General features: G+C 52.2%; 1 protein-coding gene across 7 annotated transcripts in view; it reads right to left on the reverse strand.

Annotated features, from left to right (window-relative positions):
* Positions 1-13,256, reverse strand: part of AUH (AU RNA binding methylglutaconyl-CoA hydratase) — a 362,269-nt gene that overhangs the window by 27,575 nt on the left and 321,438 nt on the right. The window contains exon 11 of one of the 7 annotated variants that reach the window (XM_045043300.1): positions 6,778-6,999. The exons of the other annotated variants lie outside the window; for them this stretch is intronic. Within the exon in view, the coding sequence (XP_044899235.1) occupies positions 6,793-6,999 (207 nt within the window). The 3' untranslated portion in view covers positions 6,778-6,792. Of the gene's footprint in view, positions 1-6,777; positions 7,000-13,256 lie in introns of those variants that run through there. 7 annotated transcript variants of the gene reach the window in all.

Below are 13,256 nucleotides of genomic sequence, written 5' to 3' on the forward strand. Positions count from 1 at the left end.
CCCCCGACTTCTTTCTCCCGTGGGAAACAGCACTACTGATCGGTTTAGACCGGGCACCGGTGAGCTACGATCCTGTGGGCCAAATCCAGCACTCTGCCTGCCGTCGCAAATAAAGTTTTATGAGAACCACGCTCGTCCCTTCCCATTTGTCTGTGACCGTTTCCATGCTGTCGCCGCAGGGCTGAGTAGTTGAAACGCAGAGCATCTGGCCTCCGAGCCCGACTTACTTTCCACCCGGCCCTTTACAGGGTAAGTTTGCAGGGGCCTGACCTGCACCCTGGAATACCGCGCTCTACAGAAGGTCCTGGGACGTGAAGATGTGAAAGCCCGTGCAAACGGACATCGCAAGCAGGTCACCGGGCCCGGGCACAGTGGTTGCCCAGTTGAAGGGAGAGAACGGAGACCAAGCTGACCCCCGGGGGGAGAGTGTGTGGGTGGGACTCCCGTCGCTCCAGCCAGCGCGAGTCCGGAGAACGAGTTCAACGCAGGTCCCGAAGATCTGCCCCCAGGTGCTGACAAAGCAGAGCTACATCATGCTCAGGGGTGAGTGGTTCCCTGAGTCCAAACACACCCACGCCGCCGGGCCCGTGGGTCTCTCTCTCCTCTCCTGTCCCACCAGGCTGCACTCAAACCTTCTTGTGCCTCCCCACCCCCCACTTCCCAGAAGCCCAGCGGCTGTCTGCGGGACGTGGTAGGCACGGCCCGGACCCACAGGATGAGTCTTATCCAGCTTTCCCGGCGGTTGCATCGGGATGGGCAGTCCAGGCCAGTCTGACAGAAGAGACGCGAGGGGTGTCCTCCGGGAGCCTCTGGGGAAGGGGGTCCTTGCTGACGAGAGACACGGAGAGGAGGGGGCAGCCTGACCACTGCCTTGCCCGCCGTGGTGCCTGGGCCGGGGGGTGAGCTTGCTGGGAGGCCAACATGCAGGGGAAGACAGACAGAGCCCGCGATCTTGATGCTATCAGGAGAGGAGTTAACTCTGGAACCACCCTGACTCCTGAACTTGCCATATGTGAGAAGGCACACTTCCTTGTCCTCGAAGCTGTTTTGAGTTCATCTGAGTGTTATTTGCAGCTCGCGTCACCTGAGCTTAAACCTTGGAGTGCCTGCCACCTCACGGAACACCCCCTCTCTGTGCTGGGCATGGCCCCCGCCCCCAGTCGTGGCCTGTCCCCTTTCCCCTCAACCCGGTGGGGATACGCACACCACCCCCTGAGCGAACACACCCCTGACCCCGTAGCGAGCATGTGACCCATCGAGATGCCTCACGCTCGCCTGGCCTGTGCCCCCCCCTTTCTCCCGCCAGATCCGAAGGTAAACCTCATGTATTCAAAATCGAGCCACCAAATGTCTGCCTCTGGTAGTGGTGAACCAGGCCATCTGGAACACAACTTCCGCTGAGCCCAAGAGACAAGCTGAATACAAAATGAAGACATGGGTCCCAGGCCATCAGAGACCTCACAGTACGACCGAGACTTGCTCAGTCAGATCCAAGTGACGACGAAGGCCCCACAGGGGAGCGCAGCTTGGCGGGTTTTTTCCCAGAGAGGGGGAGGGAGAACGCTTTCCGACATCGCAGAGGGCAGCTGAGGGGCAGCGTGCACATTCCGCACACCCGAAAGTGGTCCCTGAGGTCGAGGTGTGAACGGAACGCGAGCTAAGGAAACCCTGGCCTCAGTGAAAGGAAAGTCTTTTCCGTAAGTGCGGCTGGGTCACCAGAGACCCACGAGGAGCTAATGAGAAATCAGGGGCCACCTCACCCCGTGCACACTCCCTGGAGGTCTGAAAAAGAAAGCAAGAACACAGAGCTCTTAGACAAAACCGGGAAAGGATGTGTTCTTGAACATGGGACAGAGAAGGACTAATTAAACAAGATGCAAACAGCGCTACCTGCAAAGAGAAAGACTTGATAAATCGTCCTGGAGTATTTGCAAGGTCCTCTGGTCACCCGAAGACGCTGGCAGGGAGGAAAGTGATGAGACAGAAGCAAAGAGGAGGGATTTGCAGAGCGTCGACCTTACCAAGGGCCCTTCCCCAGTGTACAGAAGGGACTCCTACAGATTAATGAAGAAGATGATGATCAGGCCAAAAACTGAGCCGCGGATTTCAAAGGGACAAGAAACCGATGAACAGGTGCTTAATCAAAGAAAACAAGAATTGCCACGCACACAGTGGCTGAAACGGAAAGCCGGAGAGACCGGAGACGGGAAGGGACAGACCCTCCCGGAGCTGCCCGAGGGCCTTCCGCCAGCCGGCCACTTTGGAAGACAGCCTGGGCATCGTGTATTAAAGCCGAGGACACCGATCACGTGGGAGCCGGCCAGTTCACCCCTAAGTACGTTCCCGCCAGCATTGCACGGACACGTGCACCAATAGAATAGGTCGGCTTGACGATACGCATTCTTGCGGTATTTGCCACAGCCCCAAACTGAAACTAAAAGTACCTCGAAGAGAGAGATGTCTTTGTAAGGTGCATAACTAGACAGGAAGGAGAAGGAATGATCCACAGCTAAATACAACAAGGCGTTTACCGAGGCGTACGCGCTGCATGCTTTTATTAAGATAAAAATCAAGCCCGGCAACAGCACTCCACAGCGTCCAGTTGTAACAGGAAAGTGAGAAAGTGATTTCCATCAAAGTCAGGATAATTGTTATCTTCAGGGGCAGCGACAGGAGTGGGGGAGGTCCTCGGGGACTGGCAGAGTGGTCCTTCCGGACCTGGGTCCCGGCTGTGCAGGTACGTAGGCGGCGATAGAGTATCTTGGTTCTGCGCAACTTTCTGATTGCGTTTCCATCACTCACAGTCTAAGGAAGGTAAAAGGACGTTTGCACTCGGCACCACCCAGGGAGGCCTGCGGGAAATAGGCTGGCCCGGCCTCCGACTCTCCCTGCCTGGTATCCACGCGCGGAGCAGCGGTCCGTTGTGTTTTTCCTTCTGGACGCCGTGGATCTCCTGGCTCTCGTGTCTCCTCATTCGGTTCCGGTCCCCGAAGCTGAGTGCACCTGTCACTGCTCAGGACGCCATGCCGAGCATTTCTCTGGAAGCCGGCCTTACCGGGGGCTTTGTCATTTGTCCCGCCCCTGGTCTTTCTGTGGACTTCCTCGGTGATTCATTCAGCCCGCCCTTACCCCATGTGTTTTGATGAGTAACTTTATCTTCTTGCATCTTGCAGCAGTGTTTGTAAGTGGTACTGTCTCGATTCTCCATCTCGTACGGCCAGCAGCGTTGCCGTTGAACGAGTGCAGTCAGTGACGGCACTCCCCCTGAGTCAGCTCTCTGGGCTGGGCGCTGGGAGCTGCTGGGGATGGGACATGCAGGTCGGCCTCTGCACCCGGCTGGGGCCGCCCGGACACCCTTCCCTGTACGTGGTTTTCTCAGCAACACAGCTGCAGCTCTTGACGTGAGACTCGGGGCTCCACGAGACGGTGTCCCCAAAAGACTAATGCAATATAGAAAGATGGAAAGCCTCTTTGCCTTGCTTGCTAGCGTCCCATTGGCCAAAGCCAGGCATACGGTCAAGTTCATTTGGAGGGGACAACACAAGGATGTGAACACCAGGGCTCATCGGGGCAAGCACAGTTCCATGTACTTCCTCGTAGTAAATACATCGTAGTAAATTTAAAAACACAAATACGTGAGAACAGCCAGATACATATATTCAGGAACACGTACAGCAATAGAAAGTCTTATTAACGTATTAACGTCCGCTTCTGTCTGCTTCTTCCTTCTTGGGCGATTTGACCAACAACTCACTAGAGAGAAGTTCTGTGGGTTAAGGACGCATTCACAGCATCACTGGTTAGAAAGTTTTCTGAGAGCAGGCGTTTTCGTGAATACCGTGGCTGTCACAAAGTCCAGAAGGTGGGAGTTTTAAGTGGGAGGTCTCGCGTCCCATGTAGGTACCAGAAAGGACACAGCCCCTCCAGAACACTCGTGGTGACCTGAGAGATCAAGACACCCTTGCCTCGCTGAGGTCTGGGGGCGCTGGGCACCTTCCCTGAAGCCTGGCCCTGACTCAGCGTCTTTCCCGACCTTCTCAGATCGCTCTCCACGATGGCCCTGTCGCACTGTTGGAAATCGCTGCCTCGGTACGTGAAGTGAAACGCCTCAAAGTGTGCAAACTGCTAGGATGTTCGCCCGAACAAATAAGAACGTGAGAAAGCCCAGCACGAAGGCTTCATGCCCAGGCCAGGGGACGGCGGAGTCTGGGCGGAAAGTACCGGGGCCGTACAAAACTTCGAATTGCCAGTCCGCAGTCACTGGGGGGTGACGGGAAACTCTGCTGGCTGGCAGGCAGCTCTGGGCTGACGGGTTCTACCTCTTGTGCGGGAGGGGGTACGTGGTGTGGAGCGGCCGCCAGGTGCACCTGCCTTCCTGCCGGAGGCGTGTCGGATCGCCTGTTTGCGATGCGGTGCTCTCCACCCGGGACACCACAGGCGTCTTTTTTTGTGCTCCATATGAGCAGATGCTTCATGAATGGTGCTGGCAGAACTGTTTAAATAAGAAATGTGCTTTAAAAGTCCTTTCGTTTAGCCAAATTTGTGAGGGCTTACTCTATGCCAGATGCTCTATTTATCACCTGACTTAACCCTCACGATGTTTGAAAGAGGCATCATGGTACCCATTTTCACAGCCCTGCCAACTAGAAAGGCTGGGTCACTTGGCCAAGGTTGCACAGCCAGTGACTGCACAGGAAGAAGGACTAAGGCTGCCTTTCTTTGAACAGGAGCCGTCCCTCCCACCCTCCCCCTCTCTCTCCCACCTTCCCCCTCTCTCTCCCACCTTTCTAGACCCCACACGTCACCCAGAACTCAGAAATCCGCCTGGGCTAGTGTCTAGATCAGTACTGTCCCAAAGAAATATAATGCTTCTTGTAAGCAGTGTGAGCCACTTATGAAATTTTGAAGTTTCCAGTAGCCACATTACAGAAAAAAAAAAACCAAAGTAAAATTAATTTTAATAATATATTTTATCTAACCCCATAGAAGGAAATATTATTTCAACATGCAGCCGACGTAAGCTAGTTACTAGTAAGAGACTTCATTTTCTTTCTTTCTTTCTTTCTTTCTTTCTTTCTTTCTTTCTTTCTTTCTTTCACCCACAACCATCTCGATTTGGACTAGCTGCATTTCACATGTCAGCTGTATGGGCTCCTGGCCACCCCACTGGATGGCACAGGTTCAGTACTTTGAGATAACATGGTTTCTCAAAACGTGCTCGAACCTATGTCAATTCTAAAGATGTGTTTGTTCTCCAAAGCACATAAGGGCGTGAGCGGGCACAAGGAGGAAAAAAATCAGACATGATAGAAATCGGTCAAAAGTAATCTGCCACCCCCAGTACATGTTCACAAAGCTTCCAGTCCAGAATGGGCTGCAGGCAGGGTTGTCTCCAGCCGCCAGGGTTCCATTCATGCAAACACCCTAAAGTCCTGACACTGTGGGGAGAAACATACTTGAAAACGTTTCCGACAAATGTTCTGATCTGCCTGAAATACTTGAACTATTTTGAAAGAAGAAAAGGTGGGGGGGGGGGAGGAGAAAGCCTGCTGATCTGGAATCTAAGAAAGAAAATGGGTTGTGGTGGTTGTTGTTTTTGACGCCGGGAACTATTTTTAGGAAAGAAAACCCACCTGATATTTGATATGAATTATTCATCCTTAGATAGAGACACAATTGGTGTCAAAAGCAAGACCAAGGCGGCTAATGAAGGTCGACTTTGATTCTGATTAGGGAAAAAACAGTCTCAGCGACCATGATTAGGATGAATGTCCCTGCTGTGTTTTCTCCAGGGATTTCCCTCCACTCGGTGTGACAGGCAGACAAGAGTAACTGGAAAGCACTGAGGCGTTAAGTCAAGACTTGCTCGGTCTCCCGACACTGAGGAGGCCAGGTGCCCTGGGGAGCCCTCTTTCAATCCACTCGGGGAAGTCTGAGACGAAGGCTGGTGAGAGACAGGCAGTGAAAGCGTCTGCACAAAGTGGCTGCGAGGTCTTAAATGCCGGCCTGGGGGCCGCACCCCAGGGAGAAGGACACTGTGGGACACTACGGCACGACTTGGAGAAGGCTGCAATCACGCCCCTGTTACCATCACGGACCTCGTGCACCTGTCACCATCGTGGACAGAAGTCGGCTACGTTTACCTGGTGAGCGCTACCCCGCGCGGGGTTTCCTGTGCCGTGGATACAATGATGCTGTCCCGAACGAGTTTAAAATAAGCTTTGAGGCCGGACAGCCGTCCTCGTTATTTAAAGTATTGACAACTCCCGCGTGTCTGTTTAGTTGCATCTCCGGATATGACGATAGCCACGCATACACCTGCTACTTATTATGAGTGGGCGTTTTTTAGGAAAAAAAATTTTTATTTGCTCTTATTCACCCACGTGTGTAATTTCTTGATGAAATCTTCCCGCCGGGTATTTATGGCTCCAGCAGGTAGGGCGGTTCTTCCAAGAGGAGCTGTGGAGCGAAGGAGTGTGGTTGGAAGCCCTCAGTGCCTACGATGCATTTGCAAATCCATTTCTTCGGAGAAACAGCAGCTCTGATAAAAGCATATCAAAGAACAGGTTTACCGCAGGTCTTCAAGTTGTCTGGGGAGTGCTAAGATGTAACCTGATAAGGGATACCCCAAACGAGTTATTCTAAACTTAGTCCGGACCCCACCGTATCTGGTTTTCACACGACGGCACAAAAAATCTTTGTTTCTCTCGTGGCTTCTGCGAGATCCGACAGCAGCGAGGAAGATGGGAAGCAGAAACCACCTCTCTGGTGACTCTGGAGAGATTCAAAACCCTAAGCTGTGAGACAGAATGGGGCACTGCCCAGAGCCAGCGGTGGTCGAACAGGGCATTTGGAGACGTGGGAGGGAAGGTACCAGAAAACCCGGTGGAGAAGCCGTCTCAGAGTCAGTGATGCTCCTGGATCGCTTCGTTGGCAATCATGAAAATCGGGTGGCAGGTGTGCTTTGCCGTATCGTAATTTGTGCAAGCGCTTACGAAGCTGGAAAGGCAGAAAAACACACCATGTTTGCTGGGAGCTGTGTGTTGGTGAGGAAGGATGGGTTCCGAGAGTAAGGATTCCGAGCTACAATCTCTGCTGGTGGGGCAAACGAAGACCAAAATAACCCCATGGCGCACCCGAACCCGCGTCGTCAAAGGAGGCCCTGCAAACGAGGAACAGCCCGTCCCCCTTCCTCTGGGAAATACTTCGCAGTGACTTCTCCAGGAAGAACTCATCTCTTTTAAACATATATAATGAAATGGGGATATGGGATCTAATCAGTTAAACTACATGAAATGAAAGGAAGAACACAACAGAAAAATCAAGTTTCAGACAAAGAACATTCTCCCCCCCCCCCCGCCCCCAAACAATATTGATACAGAGCTGATGAACTGTGAAGGAACGTACCGCCATGAAGTCAACACAGCAATGAAGAAATTGCCCTGGTAACGCAAATGGGAAAGAGAAGATACAAGGTTTCCAGGAAGGACAAGGAGGCTGGTAGGAGTAAACCAGGGGCCAGCAGAGCTCAAGAAAGGCGCAGTTCTCCCGGAATGAAGCCACCTTGGAAGAAATACAAGGAACATCAGTGCTGCATCAGATGGGCGGGAAGTACAGGACGGAAGGAAATGAGGTGAGAGCTAAGGAACTGGAGAGAAAGTCTGAGATGGGCAAGACCGACAGTGGGAACCCAACATACCCACACCGTCCCTAGGGCAGAGAGCTTAAATAATAGGATGCAACAATTATTTTTAAAAATTTTTTCAAGTTTAATTTATTTTTGAGAGACAGAGAGAGACAGAGTGCAAGCAGGGGAGGGACAGAGAGAGAAGGAGACACAGAATCCGAAGGAGACTCCAGGCTCTGAGCTGTCAGCACAGAGCCCGATGCGGGGCTTGAACTCACGAGCTGCGAGATCATGACCCGAGCCGAAGTCGGACGCTTAACTGACTGAGCCCCCCCCGCCCAGGTACCCCGGAACTTTTTTTTTAAGTTTATTTATTTATTTTGAGAGAGACAGAGACAGCATGAGTGGGGGAGGGACAGAGAGAGAAGGAGACCGAGAATCCCAAGCATGCTCCGCGCTGTCAGAACGGAGCCCGATTTGGGGCTCGACCTCATGAACCGTGAGATCATTACCTGGCAAAAACCAAGAGTCAGATGCTAAACCGACTGAGCCACCCAGGCGCCCCGAGATGGAATAAATATTTTAACATATAATCGTAGAACACTTTCCTCAACTCACAAAGACATACGCTCCCTTAGTGTCTTAGGAGCAACCAGCACGGAACAATCAACGCTGAGACACATCCTACAAGACGACTGTGTTTTCGGACCCGAGAAGCTTTCAGCTGGACTCCAACAGCAGCTGGCTAACACTGGAAGACAGTTCAGTGAAGTCCGCGTAGTCCTCAAGGGCAGAGAACAGAGCCAAGGCCATTTGAACTCAAGCAGGCTCTTGTTCAGTTCAAAGGCCAGAGGTATTTTTTTTAATACACAATGATCTGGGACACCTCTGTAGGAGACACTTGAGACCGTGGACAGATGGATGGGAAGCCAGAGCAGAGGGCAGGCTGTGAGCACCGCCTACCTAACTGTTGGGCGAAGAGGAAAACAAAGCTAGGACTGTGGATACTGAACAGAATGCAGGACAAGAGTGACAATGCAGTAACAGCTACATAACAGTAACAGAGAGAGGAGGGTAGATAAAGTTTGATAGGTACTGTCGGCATGGTGGCTTCCTCATTACAGAGCCAGAGATCAGGACAGATCACTAAAACTGATGGATGAGTTAAAAGAGAAATATGTTTTTATTTTTTTTTTCAGTTTTTTAACGTTTATTTATATCTGAGAGAGAGACAGAGACAGAGTGCAAGCAGGGGAGGGTTAGAGAGAGAGGGAGACACGGAATCCGAAGCAGCCTCCAGGCTCAGAGCCGTCGCACAGAGCCCATCACGGGGCTCGAACTCAAGAACTGAGAGATCATGACCTGAGCTGAAGTCAGACGCTTAACCAACAGAGCCACCCAGGTGCCCTGAGAAATACATTTTTAAAAATACAAGAGGAAATATTAGGGAAAAAAAATAAGATTAAAATGGCTTGTTGGCGGTGGGGAAGGGAAGGAAATATAATACATTTGTCATTGCTTATGACAAGGAGTCAGTGGATTTTATCCAAAGAAATGGAGGATTAAGGGCTTGGGATTTAATTATAACTTTAACGAGTTATCGAAGGAAGCCTTTACATCGAGGCTTCCAAGATTTAAATGCTATTAAAAACAGAATGCATAATATGAAATAGAAATAAAAGGATGTCAAACAAGCAGACGTAAATGCGTTAAATTAACATATAAAGAAAAAGACACTCTACGATTGGGTCACAAAGCAAAACCAAGCAGTGTGCTGTGTGCTAGAAATATACCTGAATAGAGTCAAGATCTTTGAAGGTGGAAGGGTGAGCAGAGGTACAGCAGCGAATGCAGAAGGGAAAGAAAGCAGGTCACAGTCTAACGAGGGGAGGGTTCAGGAAAATGGCGTCGAGAAAGACAAAGGGAGGACGCTTCCCAGTGACAAGGGCACAGTCCGGAGCTGAGACACAACGGTGCCCGTGCCTGACAGTTATGAACATCCACCCCCCAATACACTAGCTCCACTCTTCCTAAAAGCTAAAACCAGCCCTACAAGGAAAGATACACAGAAGGCATACTGACAGAGAGCTGAGCCACTCAGTTCGTAACGGAGTAAGGGGACAAAAAATAAATTTTGGAAGACCAAAATAACATAATGAGTCACTTTTTCCAAGTGACAATAATGCAGACAAATCGACCGTCTAATGGAGAATACAGAGAGCCGTGGAACACTCGAGAAGGTAAACAAGGGCAAACATCACACTCCAGGCAAACTGAAGTAAAAACAGAAATCCGTAACAAACACAAGAAACAAAGGAAATAGCCATAAGCAAACAAACACCCCCACAATCTGGACATTTTTCGCCACCTCTTCACCCATTCTTTTTTTTAAATTGTTTTAATGTTTATTTATTTTTGAGAGAGAGAGAAAGTGCGAGCAGGGGAGGGGCAGAGAGAGAGGGAGACACATAATCCGAAGCAGGATCCAGGCTCCGAGCTGTCGGCACAGAGCCCGATGCGGGGCTCGAACTCATGAGCTGTGAGATCACGATCTGAGCCGAAGTCAGACGCCCAACCGACTGAGCCACCCAGGCGCCCCAAAACATTTCGAATGTTTTAATTGTTCTATTTGTTAACGGCCATCTGTGATCCATGATTACAACTCGTTGAAAGCTCAGGTGATGGCTAGCAAGTTTTAGCAATAAAATATTTTTAATATTTCATGTACTTCAGGTATGTACATTTTTTAGACATAATGCTATTGCACACAGACTGGACTACAGGAGAGTACAGCCATAAGTTTTTTGAAGTTTATTTATTTATTTGGAGAGAGAGACAGAGAGAGCATGAGCACGGGAGGGGCAGAGAGAGAGGGAGAGGGAGAATCCCAAGCAGGTTCCGTGCAATCCGTGCAGAGCCTGATGCAGGGATCGAAGTCACAAACCGTGCGATCATGACCTGAGCTGAAATCAAGAGCAGGACGCTTAAGCAACTGAGCCACGCAGGTGCCCCCAGATATGACTTTTTATGCCCTGGGAAACCCAGAAATTCATCCGACCTGCACGACTGCAGTACCCGCCTTCTTGCAGCGGTCTGGAAGGAATCTGTTGTATCTCCAGGGTGCGTCTGCACTCAGTCAACATCCAGGCAGTCCCTGTCCCGGGCTCAGCTAATCCTCATGGGCCGATCTCAGCGCTCACCCCCGCAGGGACGGCACCGGGCACGGGACTTGCCAGACCCGTTAGCAGTGGCAGCGTTGCCTGAAAGTGGCGGCTACTTCTCCCAAACGCATGCCTCCAGGTCTGGTGGGGAATTGGCAACCGGAACTGGCAGCTGGGCCGGACCCCCAAGCCTGTAAGACCCCACCTCCCGGGGAAAGAAGTTTCCATGGAACGCTTTCAAAACACGCACCTGATGTAAGAATTAGATACAGCGAGCAGCATAAAATCCTCTCCCCGTAGAGTAATATTTCCATGAAATTTGCCGAAACAGATCTCTTCTTTAGAGCAAAGCAGAATTTCCCAGGGTGATCCAAGATGTGAAGTGAGCAAAGATTGTAGCCTAAAAGCTGTGTATTTATTTTAGAGCATGTTATAAAAACAAAAGATAACTAGCCCGTCACACCTGTGACTTTAGTAGTGACGTAAAGTGTTCTTTATAATCGGACACAGAAAGAGTCACGTGAAGGCGGTAACCTGCCTCGGGTCGTAGAGGGTCCCGAAATACAACACAGCAGAACCCCACAGAGGGCCAGGCTGTGGGCAGAGATTTGAGTTTTTCTTTCTGAGCATAGACAACCTTAGTGTTTCCATGTTCCTCAAGCTCAAAAATATGAAACAGGTGTTTTGATGTTTGGGGGAATGCAAACAACTGAATCTGGCCATACCGGACAAAACAGATGTATCCCTGGGGGTGCCAGTCCCGCTGTGGCAGGCAGGGTTCTGGGCCACCCAAGGCCAGCCGGGGATGTGATGATGTCAGACCTGTGGTTGTGGTCCCTTTCTCGGCTGGGTCCCATCTAATCCTGCGAGGCCTCTATTATTTTTTAAAAATGTTTACTTATTTATTTTTGAGAGAGAGCATGCTTGCAAGCAGGGGAGGGGCAGAGAAAGGGGGAGACAGAAAATCCGACGCAGGCTCCAGGCTCCAAGCTGTCAGGGCAGACCCCGACATGGGGCTCGAACCCACAAACTGTGAGATCGTGGCCTGAGCCAAAGTTGGACCCCTGACCGACTGAGCCGCCCCGGCGTCCCACGCACGAGGCTTTTAAAAGCACGGAACGTTCCTGGCTGTGTGCAGAGGACGAAGCAGAGGCACTCCAGCTGGCCGGGAGAGGAGGCGCTGAGCCAGTGACTGCCTCTGCGGTGGCTCCAGAGCCAGGAGTGGCTCCCACGGACACTACTAAGGAAGCAGTGAGACCTCGGTGCCACTGTCCAGCTGCCGCCCGGTCTCAGCTTCTGAGACACCAAGCAGAGGTCCCAGGTAACGGACTCCTCCCGGAAATGTGACCCGGGGCATCTGTGGGGCTCCCTGCGGTGGAGTAGATGGTATTTGTCACTGCCGTGACAGGTGCCCCCGTCTTTGCCGACAGCCTGTCCACAATCACAGGACCCTCTCCCCACTGATTATCCCCTGAACCAAGAACCAAAATGATTGACGAGGCAGCCGTGCCCTCTGTCCACCACAGCAGGGCAATGACCACCTTCTCCGTGTCCAGATCCCGCCAAAGTGTGTCGTTTTTAAGAAAGCCAAATTTCCTGGGGCGCCTGGGGGGCTCAGTCGGTTGAGCGTCCGACTTCGGCTCAGGTCACGATCTCACAGCTCATGGGTTCGAGCCGCGCGTCGGGCTCTGTGCTGATGGCTCAGAGTCTGGAGCCTGCTTCCGATTCTGTGTCTCCCTCTCTCTCTGCCCCTCCCCTGCTCACACTCTGTCTCTCCGTCTCTCTCTCTCACCCAAAAATGAATAAACATGAAACAAATTTAAAAATAAAAACAGAAAGCCAGATTCTGTAAGAATTCACCTGGAGACACGAAAGCCCACTCTGCCCCGGAGCATCTCTGCTGCCCCCGCCCCGTCCCCGGGACCCCGAGGCTCTGGGTTTTGCTCTGGAGGTTCTGCCGGTGGCACGGCCAATGACGGTGCCCAGCTGGCCCGGCCGGGGAGCTGTCACGTGTCCACAGCTGGGGAAAGCCAGGCCGTCAGCGTGGTCAGTGGAGGTCACTCTGCCGTCCCTCCCCGGCCCTGGACAAGCAGGTGTGGGCTTGCTGTGTGTGTTCTCAGGCCCCGCCCCCACCTTGGGGTCTGGCTGGGCTCCCTGGTCCCCCCTCTCGGCCACCGTCGTCCCCTGTCCACGGAGCTGCCCAGGGTGGCATCTTCTTCCCGCATGACGACGTCATGTTTCAGATTCTCGCCACAAGCCCGGCTCACCCCAGTGACAACTGGGTCAAGCGTAGAGGAACCAGGACAGGCAGACAAGTGGGCCCGGAAGAGGGGCCTCGCCTCCTCCCCGTGATCCAACGGGACAGCCTCTGCTCCCCTCCTCAACGCCGGAGGCTCAGGGCCGCAGGGCGGGCCACGGAGACCGGTCTTCTGGCCGTCGGGGAGGTGTCACCGAGAGCCCCGTGGGCA

The sequence above is a fragment of the Felis catus genome, chromosome D4 (assembly GCF_018350175.1).
Source record: "Felis catus isolate Fca126 chromosome D4, F.catus_Fca126_mat1.0, whole genome shotgun sequence".
In the NCBI taxonomy this organism is placed as follows: Eukaryota; Metazoa; Chordata; class Mammalia; order Carnivora; family Felidae; genus Felis; species Felis catus.